The 15155-nt window shown below is 35.1% G+C and overlaps 2 protein-coding genes across 2 annotated transcripts; both read right to left on the bottom strand.

The window, feature by feature from the left end:
* Nucleotides 1-4012: 4012 nt before the first annotated feature.
* Nucleotides 4013-5122, bottom strand: LOC18593553 (probable disease resistance protein At4g27220). Its single transcript, XM_018129888.1, has 3 exons — nucleotides 5089-5122; nucleotides 4799-5017; nucleotides 4013-4737 (listed from the first exon to the last, which is right to left on the bottom strand). The coding sequence occupies exons 1-3, from the start codon at nucleotides 5120-5122 to the stop codon at nucleotides 4013-4015; spliced, it is 978 nt and encodes a 325-aa protein (XP_017985377.1).
* A 2701-nt stretch (nucleotides 5123-7823) lies between these two features.
* On the bottom strand, nucleotides 7824-9428 carry LOC108663966. The gene has a single exon (XM_018129885.1). The coding sequence runs from the start codon at nucleotides 9426-9428 to the stop codon at nucleotides 7824-7826; it is 1605 nt and encodes a 534-aa protein (XP_017985374.1).
* Between the last annotated feature and the right edge of the window lie 5727 nt (nucleotides 9429-15155).

Genomic DNA, 15155 nt, shown 5'->3' with positions numbered 1-15155 from the left:
AGTTTTGAAGCCCCATCAATTGAAATGACGGAGAGTTTTGACAGAAAACGGGACACACTAATAGGAAACAAGCTTTTCAAGTTGCTGCACTCTTCAATTCTTATATATGGAAGATCAGGGAAGGACATGTATTAGAGATGGCCCTGTGATGATAATGCTGAAGTTTGATCCATTTCAATGATTTCTTCCAAATCCTCACAATCCTCTATATGCAAGTTGGTCAGTTGCGGTAAATTTGGAGCAAGCATAGGAGGGAGGAGAAATTTCAACCTATTACGCCTTGACACTTTTAACATTCTAAGACATTGAAGGCTGGGAACTTGGATTGGACCCTGCAACTGATGTAAATGACATAGGGATATATGTTCTAGCCTTGGAAAGAAGTGTCCAGCTTGAATTTGAAATATATTTACATAGTTTCCAACTGTTATATATTCCAAATATACAAAACTTCGTCTTAATTGGAAATTAATTGTGTCTCACCCCTCGCCATTTCCAAAGTTAGAGAGATATAATTGCTGCAAAGACGTAAAATTATCATAATTTCATTAAAAATTGACATAAATTACAAAGGTCCAAGATATTGATACGAAACAATTGAAAGAGAAAAGTCTTTTGAATCACAAAGAAAGAACACATACTCTATGCATCTATTAATCATAAATCAAGCGATTACTTTAATATTTGTTTGATTATAAGTTTACGCTATTAAACTCAATTACAAAAGTCAATTAAATAAACTCATATCTTTTTATTATATCTAATTAAATCCATTTTTCAATGTGTAAGAGTATTTTTGGATGAAATGCATGGATGACCATTAACCTCTTAGCATGCTGACATTTATAAGACACATGTAAATTTGTTAGTAAACTTCTTTTTGAATGGTGAATTTTTTTAGTTTAGGACAATCCAAAACTTTTAACATTTTCAAGGATGACAATTTGATGAGAAAGTTTTCCGACCAAAAGCAACTATCCAGTTCCGAAGTTGTCGATCTTGTAGGCGAGGGAGTGCAATGGCACCATCAACTCCATCCTTTTCTTTTGCCATGTTGAAGACAAGGGTTAATTGAGGACAATCAATTATCGAAACCGATTCCAGGTACGGAAGTCCTGGAGCCAATGTGATTGGAGACACATATTTCAAGCTTTTGCAACTAATTATCTGAAGATTTTTCAATTTTGGCCAGCATAGAGGATATCAATCCATGTATAAAACTATTTCATCCCCAATTTCTGTTTCTGTGATTAAATGTTTCAAAGATTCACAGTCCTCTATCTGGAGTTCTTCTATATGCACCCAAATTTGAGCAATGGTAGGTAAAAGGAGATATACCAGTTTAGAACACGACCCAATTCTCATAATCTCAAGACTTTGAAGGTTAACAAGATGGGTGGGTCCTTTTCATGTGCAATTCAATTCTGGTAATGAAGTCAACTCGAAACAAGTTAAATTTGAGCTTAGTAGTGCCTGATTTTTTTTGCATAAAGAGTAATAGAAATTTTATTAATTAATAAATACTGAAATATGAACATAATACTTGATGAAACAAGATCTTAAATATTGAGAATACATACATTTTTGGAAAAAAGGTAAAAGTAAGTGTTAAAAGCCAATAATTTAGAAAGATTGGATAGTAATTATTTATATATTTGATAATTTGATAAAGAGCAGATGGGAGCATTATTAAAATAAATGGAGGAAGAAGAGGTACCTCTAGCTCAGCCATTTCTTGGACATTTATTTGAGCCAAAGTGATTGGAAATGCATTTCCAAATCTTGGACAATCTTTTATCTTGAGTCTTTTCAATGTTGACCAACACAAAGGATGGAAATGTGTGTTTGATACTACTTGGTTGTCATCAGTTTCTGCTTCCGTGATTATATGTTCCAACTCACTGCAATGGTATATCAGGATTTCTTTCAGATGCACCAAACTTTGAGCAATGACAGCTGAAAAGAGAGATATTAGCTTAGGACAACGCTCTATTCTGATAAACTCAAGACTTTGGAGTTTAACAAGATGAGGAGGTCCTTTCCATATGTACTTCAATTCTGGTAATGAATCTAACTCCAGTTTAGTTAAACTTGATAGCAGTGACGTCTGATTTTCTTCATTGGCATGAAGAGGCCTAAGTATTTGAAATACCACTTGCAACCCCAAACAATCTTCGACACCCACTTGTTTTAAATTTTGCAGGCCCGGAACTGCAACGATAAGGTTATTGCATTCTGATATTGTCAAGTTTTATAACTTTTGCAAGAATCCATTCGGAAATCGACCATGGCACAACTCTTTGTAGCAAATCATGTTCTTCAATGTTAATTTCACCAAATTAGAGAATGCAGTAGAGTTTGGCCCTTGTTCTTGTGTTGTATCAACCAAGTATTCCAAATCCTTGCAGTCTTCAATATGGAAAGAAGTTAATTCATTAAGTCCCCCTCGATCTGCACTTGGGACAACATTTTTGTAATCCATGCTGTTATAAAGAGTAAGCTCTTCCACATTCCAAAACAACTTCGTGAATGCATTCAATGAGAATCCACTGATTGTCAAGATTCTTCTTGAGGTCCCACACTCCTTATAATCATATGGTGCTTCCGAGTTTACAATTATAATGAAGCTTTCTAATGGAGGGAAAGTAAAACTTTTTGCGATAAGTTTAGAAGAAAACATCAGTGATAGTGAGGTCAAACAAGGTGATGAACATAGCTTTGATATGCTAGTGATTCCTCATTCTATATATGGATGAAGATGTATCTCTTCTAGTCGCTGCAACGTGATATTGAACAAAAACATAGGCTAATTAAGCAACCAGAAGCGACTGNTTCAATGAGAATCCACTGATTGTCAAGATTCTTCTTGAGGTCCCACACTCCTTATAATCATATGGTGCTTCCGAGTTTACAATTATAATGAAGCTTTCTAATGGAGGGAAAGTAAAACTTTTTGCGATAAGTTTAGAAGAAAACATCAGTGATAGTGAGGTCAAACAAGGTGATGAACATAGCTTTGATATGCTAGTGATTCCCCATTCTATATATGATGAAGATGTATCTCGTCTAGTCGCTCCAACCTGATATTGAACAAAAACATAGGCTAATTAAGCAACCAGAAGCGACTGATAACAGCATCTGAAGTGAATGATACGAATAGATATATAATAAGTAATACTAAAGAGCAATATTATAATTAATAATCACATTGACTACTCACCTTGGTTGCAAGTTTTGGATAATCAAAACTCTTGATTCGTCCCATATAGCTAGCAATCTTAGAGTAGTCAATTCCCATAATTCGTAGGGTAGCTTCTTGATATCAGAAAAATGAATAACAAGAATTTCAAGTTCTTTCAAATTTCCCAATGCTGAAGCATTCTCCAGCTCACAATTTTCTAAGTATAGAGATCGAAGATCTGTTAAGAATTGCAGTTCTCCCAAAAACATGAACACGTTTTTAAGAACTAAAACTTTGAGGGCTTTCATTCCTTTGAAAAACATACTTGGTATTGTTACTAAACTCCAGTTATCATAGTTATAATCATAATCTAACAAAAAAGTGTTAAGATATGGAAACTCCAATTCATCAGGAAAAATATTTACTTTACTCTTTATCAATGAGATTGCTGTGTAACATCGAAAACTTTCACTCCTAGGCCATTGTTTTAACCCACTTTTCACCATGAATGGATTTTCCCCTTTTGATGTCATCCAGTGAACAAAATCACAAACCACATCATGCATTTTCACATACCTTTCATTACTAGTTTTCAACAACAAACGTGACTTTTGAAGGTTTGTTATTATTACATGCATTTCCCTCGCATCTTTAATTTAAGTCAACACCATCAAACATTCCTTGCCCAAATCCATACACAGTTAATTCCTCGATTCTAATCTCATAATCTTCTGGGAAAAGCGAACGCAATAACAAACATGAACAGCGATTGTCTTTTTTAAAATAATCATAACTAATCTCAAGACTACTATAGATACCTCCACAAACATCTTAATGCTCTATATGTCTAAAGTCTTTCAGTCGCCGATGTAATACTTTCCACTCATCTTGAGTTTCATCTTTCAAAGCGCTTCCCACAGTTACAATTGCAAGAGGCAAACCCTTGCATTCTCTGGCAACCTCCTTAGCTACATCACTCAAGGGGGAAGTGACATCTTTTAGCCCAACATTATCTTTGAATAAAGCCCATGCTTCATGAACATGTAAGATATTGAGATGAACGTCCTTTTGACATTTCATTCGAGTGCAAACTTGTTTAACACACGTTGTTAGAAAAATTTGGCAGCCTTTGTGATCATCACCGAACGGAATCCCTATAACCTTTAAGTCAAGTTCTTCCCAAACATCATCAAGGATTATAAGGATGCTCTTCACGTCTTTTATTCTCAACCACAATTGACCTGCTCTTCCTTCTAAATTCGTCTTTTGAAAATTTAAATGTAGGAAGTCTGCAACTTTTCCTTGAATATTGTTGATTTTCGGAGTTTGGGACACAGTTACAATCACAACTTCATTGAAGTGTCGCTTGGCTTGCCTTCCCACCTCTTTTGCCAAAGTGGTTTTACCCACTCCTCCCATCCTATGTAGTCCCATCATGTTCACATCACCATTATTCAGAGCCTCCATGATCTCTTTGAAAGCGGAATTCGAAGATTCGGAAGGCATGAAATCCTTAGATGGAATGAACTCTAATCCTGGAACAGTAGCTTGGTGACCTACTCAAGGAAAACTACAAGTCTCTACAAGTTTAGAAACATTGAGTGTCTTCTTTGCAACTTTCATATTTAAGCAGTATCTCCAGCCCAAGGCAGGACACCGACTGAAACACTTCTATTTCATCTAATAATCTCTTCACATCTTCCCGTTCTTCTCTTGCCTTTGTGAGCCAGTCCTCTACGTCATGCTCAATAACCTCAGTTTTCCTTCGGGCCTCATTAACCTCATTCTGTAGCTTATCGATTGCTAATTCATATTTTTTGGTTTGATTCCTGAAATCTTCAACAATTTTTCCAAAACAGAACGTACATAAGCTGTTGTGTGATCCGCTGCCCAATTTCCCAGAGTACCGCAAGCGACAGAGGTTGCAAATTCAGCAGCCATTCACTGATGAACTGAGGTTGAAGAACAGGGATTTCTTGGGTAAAAGCAGTAACTAACAAAGTCCGAGTGAAGGAATTTTTTTTTTTAAGTACAAAGAAAACTGAAGTAGAAATCAACTTAAATTGCAATGATCAAAAGGCCGGGAAATTAGTGCCAATTTTTATATATATTTTGTAAATCACTTATTGTAAATCTTAAACTAATGGGAGTAATTCTTTTTATATATATTTTGCTCTTTCAAACCATTGTTAGGATTCGAAATTTAGAAATGGAGTTATATGTTGGTCCTTTCATTAATTCAACAACTTCCATATAAAACAAAAGCTCAGCAGATGAAGAACATGATTATCCCCTTAATAAACCTTCGTTTTTTCAAGTAGTAACACTTTTTTCCTTATGAAAAATCAGCAGCTTGCTTCAAAGAAATTATGCAAGGGACTAAGCAGCTAGCAGTACAATTCCTGGCCTAAATCATTGTTTACTTTTTGTCTATGGAAGTGCAATCTCTTTTTATAATCAATTTGATTTCATTTGACACTCTGTTTACTTGGTTAATTAATTGATTGTTAGCCAACTTGATGGAAATCAAATATTTAAAAATCAAAAGAAAATATCATCAAAAACAGGGACCAAAGCCTTTTACCCTTATTGTAGTCGATGCTCCTTCCAACTTTTATGACATAGCTTTTTCCTTTGTACTTAGCCTTTGAGGTGAAGCCCTTGGGGTAGTAATGAGAAAGAATAACCCAAAAACAATTAAAGTAGATGAAAGATGAAAGTAAGAAATGACAATACTTGTTAATTTGCTAACATGTAGCAACACCAGCTAGTAAAATTCAGATTAATGCTTTAGCATAGTTTTACATTCTTGTTAAACTGCATTATGATTCTCCTTATGCATCTTTGTCCATACTGCAGGGAGCCTTCAAAACCAAACAAAGTGGGACATAAAGAACAGGAATTAGTAGTAATTTTTTAGGATTTTTTTAGGGTAAATGCTCATATTGGGATTCAATGTTTGGGCACTTTTTCAATTAAGAGTAAGATAATTCAATTATAACAATCAAGGGCTAAACATATTGGATACCTTACAATTAAAGGCTAAATTGACAGGTGAATGGAGCGTGTATCACACATGACAGAAAATAGTGTGAGCTGATGACATGGCATGTTGGAAAATGTTATTGTTACTTTTTGTGAAAAAAATGTTACGACACACCATGTTGAAAATTTAATTGTTACACATTACGATGAAAAATGTAATTGTTATAAGCCATGTTGAAGATTTAGTTGTTACATCTCATGCTGAAAAATATAGTTGTTACAGGCGATGTTGAAGATTTAGTTGTTATATACCATGTTGAAAAATATAATTGTTACAAGCAATGTTGAAAATTTAATTATTACATGTCATGTTAAAAAATGTAATTGTTACAAGTCATGTTAAAGATTTAGTAATTACACATCATGTTGAAAATTTAACGGTTAAACAATATGTTGAAAAATATAGTTGTTACACGCAATGTTTGAAATTTAGCTATTACACGCCATATTGCAAAATATAGTTACTACAAGCCATGTTGAAGATTTAATTGTTATACGTCATATTGAAAAATTTAGTTGTTACATGTCATGATGAAAAAGTTGTTGCATACCACAGCATAATTTGAACTGTTTTGACTTGAAAGAAAAGAATTTCTGACAGAAAATACTTTCTGACAGAAAAGACTTTATGATAGAAAAGACGTGATAGTCCACGTCATGCACATGTCCTATACACGCCAAATACTTCTCATCTTAGCTGTTAATTGTAAAGAACCAAAAATATTTGATCCTTAATTATTACAATTGAAACGTTTAGTCTCAAATTGACAAAAACCCAAATGTTTTATTCAAATATTAATGGAGAATCAATAAAATTTCATTCGTTGAAAATTATTTGATGATTAAGTTTATTTAAAGGGTAAATATACTTAATGATAGAGAGTTTTTAATGAGTAGAAATTCATGGTGACAAAGAAACACGGCTCTATAAATATGGAGTGAGTCTTAATCTTTTAGATTAAGATAGGGATTGCATCTCTATACGATCTTAGATAGGATCTTAGGTAGGAGATAAAATTTTAGAGATGTGAGCAAGAATAGAAGAAAAACCGGAAATAGTAGGAGAAACACCGATTACATGAGATGGAATGGAATTTTGCAACTATTGTGATCTTCACTGAATGGAATTCCTATAGCCTTCAAGCCAAGTTCTTCCCGAACATCATCAAGATTATAATGATGCTCTTCACGTCATTTATTTTAAACTACAATTGTTATGCTTTTTCCTTGTATAGTCTTCTTTTCAAAAACTAAAACTAGGAAGTCTGCAAGTTTGTCTTAAATATGATTGGCATTTGGAGTTTGGGACATATTGTTATCATTATTATTATTATTATTTGAAAAGTAACATATTGTTTGGTCCCATTTGGTTTTGCATTACATCCAATTTCCAAACAAAATAAAACAGATAGCATCCACTAACAGAGACACAACTCTTGCCAACAATTCAAAATATATATATATATATATATATATGTGTGTGTGTGTATATTACGGCATAACAATATTCCTCCTCTTCTCACACCATTTATTTACTATGTATCCCAACTGACCGATCGGTAGGCAAGGTTAGGTAAAGGGGGTATTGCTTCCTCGATCACTCAAAAGTGACGTATACTTCCACTTCACCATATTGACCGTATATGCTCTTAGCTTGGGTTCCGACCGATGCATCAAAGTGTAAACTTCCTTTAGCAATTTGGTCATCATGTGACAGTGTATCATAATCCCACAAATCTGCTGTGATTGTTAACCCAGAACTCACTGGTGCTACCACAACTGAACGAGTTAGTGGAATAGATTGATAGGGTTTCACTGGGACGTATTCACCTGACGATTTCTCAAACAGTGTGAGGGATGTTGAAGATCCCCCTATAACTTGCGAAGCTTTGATTGTTCCATACACCTCCGCCGATGATTCATCATCCCCGTTGATCAGCAAAACCTTGACAGTGGCATTGAGAGCTTGTCTTACTACGGAGTAACCCACCGTAACATTGCCATATTTACCAGCCACAGCCTTCTCCAAACGCTTATCGTAATTGGCAAAAGTTAGATTCTCATTTCTTGGTTCCCACACAATGTCGCCTTCAGCAATCTCGTCGTTAGGGGACAAGCTGTCATAGTCCCACAAACTGACGCTGATCCCGAACACATCATCGCCCGAAATACCAGTAGAAGGTCCTGTCAATGTGGCAAATCCGCCAGGACCTTTGCTCTCGTAGTCACTTGAACTCCGATCATACACCAGATGAACGCCCCAAAAGTCCTTGACCTTCACTGTTCCGTAAAGTTGACCAGGATCTTCACTATCAATATTGTTCACACGTACATACTCAATGCTCACCAAGGTACGCACGTATGAAACATTTGTATCAGCAGCAGCAACAGCAGCATTATCCGCAGTACCAGCATTGCCAAAATCAACATCAGCTTGGCGTTTCATGCGGCTGCTTGTGCGCGGGACATTTAGCAAAATCCCAAGTGCAGCAACGGCTTGACTTATGGTCCAAATGTTGGCTTCGTTAGGTTCCCGGATGTTAGGCAAGGGTGTATGACCTGTCGGGTTGAGGAAGTCAGCACGTTGGACAGCACTAGAAAAAGTGCCAAAGGACTGTTGCAAGCGGACGAGTTGTGGAGTAAGTGGTGCAGAATTGTGCCAGTTTGTGACAATGTGGTTGGTGATTAATTGAAACCTAGTGGATTCAGAAATCATTTGAGTTAGAATCAGCAGTGCTCTAGCACAATTCTGCAATGCATTGTTTTGGGTCGAGTTCGGGTCCTCTGTTCTTGCTAGGTTAGCAATGGCATTCCTCAAATTTTGATAACCCAGTTGAAGAGTTCCACGGGTAACATCTCCGCCGGCAGCACCAACCAAATTGTAACCAGTAATATAGCTTCCGCCATAAGCGAGAGGTCTCGATCCAGAAATCAGAGATGAATCCGAAAACTCCCAAAATGTTCTACCGTTATCTCTCGAATAGCCACGCACGTATAGATTTCTTTGATCGATTCTCAAGAAGATGGTGGAATCACCAGAAGTTAGGCGAATATCTAACCAGCTTACAGGCTCTGTCTGTGGCCTGAGCACACCGATACGATGTGATCTGGAGAATGAGAGTATGGATCTTAGGCCATCGATAAATCTCTGGTAATCATTTTCATCAACATTGAAAGCAGTTGAAGCGTGCCCACCTGGCATTGTTGATCACTCGTTCTTGTTTGCAAAGATAAGATGGAAGTGTTTGTGTGGCCATTAGAGCCAGTGCTTGCTGCTTAAATACTGAAAGAACTCGGGACAAAAGGCACGTTTTATTATGGGCAAAATGAAAGGTATGAATGCATTCAGTGGTTGAGAAAACAAAGAAGGCACGTTTTATTGTGGATGAGGCGGTTCACTGTACAAGACGTACAAGACAAATTGGCAACATAGCTCACACTTCTCATGTGCCAAATGCTCCCTCTATAAGCTCCTTGGCCATCATTTGCTATCAACATTATTATATAATTTTTTATATTTTGATTTAAATTTTAATTAAAAAGTAAATATATTCAGAGTTTTGCTTTTATTAATTTAATTTTCTTAAAAAAAATTATACTTAATGGTTCAAGGACATTCGCTCGTAAATGAAGTATGGATAATATTTCAGACATGTAAGCACTATGTCATTGAAACTAATTTGGGTTTGATTGTGTCACAATTCAAATCGGAGAGTTGATTTGATAAAAAGAAAATTATTTTTTTATTTAATTTGGGGTTGACTCAAATCTAATTTATTTATTTTATTTCGTCAACTGATTGGGAAAAAAATAAGGCATTAGGAGCAGCCTTTTATTTCATATATGTATTAATAAAATTTTATAAAGTAGAAATACAGACCGAAGCAAATAAATACAATAAGGTTAAGCTTGTATTTTGATAAAAAGAAAACGCAAGTAGAAATAATCAGAAGCCCACTAGCAGAGGGAATTAAGAAACAACAGATGATTCTTCTTCAGGTAGCAAAAACACTTGGAATATAGAAATTATTGAATAATTGATGTGATGCCTCTGTTGCCGTCCTTTTTATTTTTGTCATTTTGCAATCATCTTTCCCTGTGATCCCTCTGTTTCTCCGTCCTTTTTATTTTTGTCATTTTGCAATCATCTTTCCCTGTGATCCCTCTGTTGCTGTCCTTTGTATTTTTTTCATTTTGCAATCATTTTTCCCATGTGGTCCATTTATTCCCCACATACTTGCTTGCTCGATTCAATGACTTTCATAGAAAAGTATCTCTCTAGCTACTTACCGGATATGACCAAAGGATAAGAGCACCCAAAACAACCAACCATTCACGGATAATGGATGCATATATGGACAAATATAAAAATATCTACAGTTATTGGTAAAAAAAATGTGTAAAAAATGATGAAATTTTATAATAAACGTTAGAAATTTAGAATAAAATTTTAATATATATTTATACACATATTTTAGAATCTAATATAAAAATTATATCATACTAAAATGCTACACATAGTATATTATTGAACATTTATAGGGTCAAAAATTAAATAATCAATATTATTGTATTATATTATAATTTATTTAATAAAAATATGAATAAATTGAACAAAGCTGAATCCGCTAATAATACCTAATACCATATTGAATTCTAATTATGAAAAATTGACTTCATGTATGTGCTCTTAAATGTCTTTTCGTAAGATTTCAAGATATAATCATTAAAGACATTGAAAGTAAAAAAGAGATCAACAAGCTTTCTTCGAATTATTTTAATGAAGCATACCTTAATGGAGATAAATGGAAGAGGTGGATTGAAGATTGTATCACAATTGCTAAAGTCTCAATTTTGGTTAATGGGTTACCGACCAAATCAATTAATTTAAAGAGAGGCTTAAAATAAGGGTGTTCTTTTTTTCTCTTTCTTTTCAATATGATTACAGAATCTTTGAGTGTTTTAATGGTTCGAACGAAGAAAACATCTTTGTCAGGAATTTCTAATGGGTACAAATGAGAGCCAAATTTCTTACTTACAATTTGCGGATGATACGATTCGATAAGTAAAACTAGAGCATCTTGTTAATATTAGGAGGGTGCTTCTGCCAGGTTAGGACAGACTTCTACCAAAGTCTTTTCAGCAGAATGAGGTGTGAATAGTCTTTGTCTTTTGAAGCTCAGGTTAGGTTGATGCCAACAATAGTCTTAAACCAAAAGATTTGAGATTATGGATGGCACACTAGCACTGATGCGAGTAAAACTATCTTTCAAAAAAATATATTAGAAGGGTGTTTCGATGTTTTCAAATGGTGTCTAGTCTTAAAATAAATTTCAGCAAGAGCTTTTTGTATGGACTTGATGTTGATAGCATTGTTCTTAATGTTTGGGCGGAGGCTGTAAGGTGCAGAGTCGGAGAATTTCCCACTACATATTTAGGTCTACCTGTTGAAACTAATCCTATGGTTAAAAACTTGGAAACCGATGTTGGAAAGAATGGAGGCTGGAAGTGATGAAAGAAATTGAGACGATAGACCATAGATTTTTATCGAGCAAGCATAGGAGAGAGGAGAAATTTCAACCTATTACATTCTGACACCTTTAAAATTCTAAGGCATTGAAGGCTTGGAACTTGGATTGGACCCTGCAACTGATGTAAATGCCATAGGGATATATGCTCTCGCCTTGACAAGAAGTGTCCAGCTTGAATTTGAAATATATTCACATAGTTTCCTACTGTCACATATTCCAAATTTGCTAAACTACGTCGTAATTGGAAATTAATTGTATCGCACCCCTCGTCATTTCCCAAGTTAGAGAGATACAGCAGCCTGATAACCGAAGTGCACATCAAAGCATCAAAAGAGCAGCAGCATCAATCACATTCCAGCACAGAATACGCATTGCTCAATTACAACTCAGCTTGATATACTTGCTGCAAAGACATAAAAATATCATAATTCCATTAGAAATTAAATTAAAGTACAAAGGTCCAAGATATTGTAACTTGAATATTGAAAAGAAAAGTGTTTTAAATCCCAAAGAAAGAACACATATCACTTTATGCATCTAATTAATCATAAATCAAGCGATTACCTTAATATTCGTTCGACTATAAGTTTACTTTATTAAACTCAATTACAAAAGTCAATTAAATAAATTCATATCTTTTTATTATATCCAATTAAATCTATTTTCCAATATGTAAGAGTATTTTTGGATGAAAAGCATAGATGACCATTAACCCTTTAACATGCTGACATTTACAGGACACATGGAAAATATGATATTGCAATAAAAACGATGCGAATTTTAAATTTTAGAAATAGATTTTGGGTTTTAAATGTTAGAAATCTGAAAAGCACCCAACATTTCTTCTTCCATTGAAGGTCTAGAAAGATAAAAATGGAGAGAATTTATGGTTTCTTGATTCTTTTGAGTGTTTTTTTTTTCTGGATTTGATTTCTATTAATTGATTTTTTCTGTGGTTATTTGCTTTTTTTTTCAGATTAAATCAGTAAACCTTTTATTTTTTATTTTAACATGCCATGTGTCCATTATTGCCACCTCATGTTTTCCACTTGTCTTATAAATGCCAACGTTGCCACATCATATTTTCCATGTATCCTTTAAATGCCAACACGACAAGGGATTAACATGAGCTTTTCTACCATTTTAGTTAAATAAGTAACACTCTCATTCTTATGAGATCATATTCTAAATTGAACAATTTTTTTCTTAAAAAAGTATCTTTTGTTGAACCTGTTCGTTCAATTAGGCCGCTAATGATCTGCCAAAGGGGGGGAATATTGCACGAAAATGACTTGATTGAAACCTTCGAAACCTTCTCCGGTTGACATAACATTCCTTGGTTTTTTTTCTTCTTGCTTTTGAGATCTTCAAGCTTTGTTTTTGCTGGGTCTTGGATTTGACAAAGGCTTCTGCTGACTCGGGTTGACAGGATATTGTTTTGTACAGATTGACCTGTTTTTTATTTCCTTGGGTTGTGCTGTGATGATTGGTCTGTTTTTTTCCTGCCGTGGTGACCTTCTTGATATGTTGGTTCTTGATGGTTGTCCTTTTGATCCTATTACAACCTGAGGTTGTTTTTGAGCTTGTATAGTCTGTCTTGATGCTGCTTGATCTGCAGCTCATTGCCCTTCATGGCTTCTTTTGTAAAGCATAATATTAATGATATCTTAATTACCTTTCAAAAAAAAGAAAACTTCTTTTTGAGTGGTGAAATTTGTCAGTCTAAGACAATCCAAATCTTCATCTTCATATCTCCAAATAGTTGCTATAGTTCAGTAGTACCTTCAAATATAATGTTTACAGATGTGAGGATTTTTGTTTACTACTAGCTAGGGACAATTCCATGTGAATGTGTTAGATATTTTATTTAAATTCTAATTGGGAATCGGTAAAATTTCATTAATCAAAAATTATTTAGTGATTAAGTTTATTTAAAAGGATAAATATACTTAATGATTAAGAGTTTTTAATGGGTAGAAATTCATAGTGACAAAGTAATATGGCTTTATAAATATGAAGTGAGTTTTAATCTTTAAAATTAAGATGGAGATGCAATCGTAAAACGATTTTAAGTAGGAGATAAAATTTAAAGATGAGAAAAAGAATAGAAGAAATACCGAAGATAGTAGGGAAAACACCAATTACATGAGATCGAATGGAATTTTGCAACTATTGTGATCTTCACCCAATGGAATTCCTATAGCCTTCAAGTCAAGTTCTTCCCAAACATCATCAAGGATTATAATGATGCTCTCCACCTTATTTATTCTTAACCAAAATTGTTCTGTTTTTCCTTCTGTAGTCTTCTTTTCAAAAATTAAATCTAGGAAGTCTTCAATTTTGGCTTGAATATTGTTGACATTTGGAGTTCGGAAACAGTTACAATCACAACTTATTATTATATTTGAAAACTAACAGTGACACAACTTTATATATATATATATATATATAACAGCATAACAATATTCCTACCCTTCCCACCCCATTTATTTACAATGTATCCCAACCGACAAATCGACAGGCAAGGTTGGGCAATGGGAGTGTTGCTTCCACCATTACTAGCAAGTGACGGATACTTGCACTTCACCATATTCACCATATATGCTCTTGGTTTGGGTTCCGACCACTGCATCAAAGTGTGCACTTCCCTTGGCAATTTGGTCATCAGGTGACAACATATCATAATTCCACAAATCTATCGTGATTGTTAATCCGGAACTCACTGGTGCTACCACAACCGAGCGAGTCAAGGGAAGAGATTGATTGGGATTCGCTTAGACATATTCACCAGATGATTTCTCAAACAATGTGAGGGATGTCTCTGATTCCCCTATAACCTGCGAAGCTTTAATTGTTCCATGCACATCCGCCGGCGTTTCATTATCCCCGTTGATCAGCAAAACATTGACAGTGGCGTTAAGAGCATATCTTACTACGGAGTAACCCACAGCAACACTGCCTTATTGACCAAACACAACCTTCTCCAAACGCTTGTCGTAATTGGCGAAAGTTAGATTCTCGTTTCTTGATTCCCACACGATGTCGCCTTGAGCAATCTCATCCTTGGGGGACAAGCTGTCGTGGTCCCACAAACTGACGCTGATAACAAATACACCATAGCCCGAAATAGCATCAGAAGGGCCTGTCAATGTGGCAAATTCGCCAGGACCTTTGCTCTCGTAGTCACTTGAACTCCGATCATACACCGTATGAAGACCCCAAAAGTCCTTGACCTTCACAGTTCCGTAGAGGTGACCAGGAGTCTCTTTATCAATATTGTTCACACGTACATACTCGACGCTCACCAAGGTACGCTCGTGTGAAACATTTGATCGAGCAGCAGCAACAGCAGCAGTATCAGCAATTGAAGTGTGCCCACATGCCATTGTTGATCACGA

The sequence above is a fragment of the Theobroma cacao genome, unplaced genomic scaffold (genome assembly GCF_000208745.1).
Source record: "Theobroma cacao cultivar B97-61/B2 unplaced genomic scaffold, Criollo_cocoa_genome_V2, whole genome shotgun sequence".
Lineage (NCBI taxonomy): Eukaryota > Viridiplantae > Streptophyta > Magnoliopsida > Malvales > Malvaceae > Theobroma > Theobroma cacao.
Note: the sequence above shows the minus strand (reverse complement) of the source record. Positions and strands in the feature narration are given on the sequence as shown.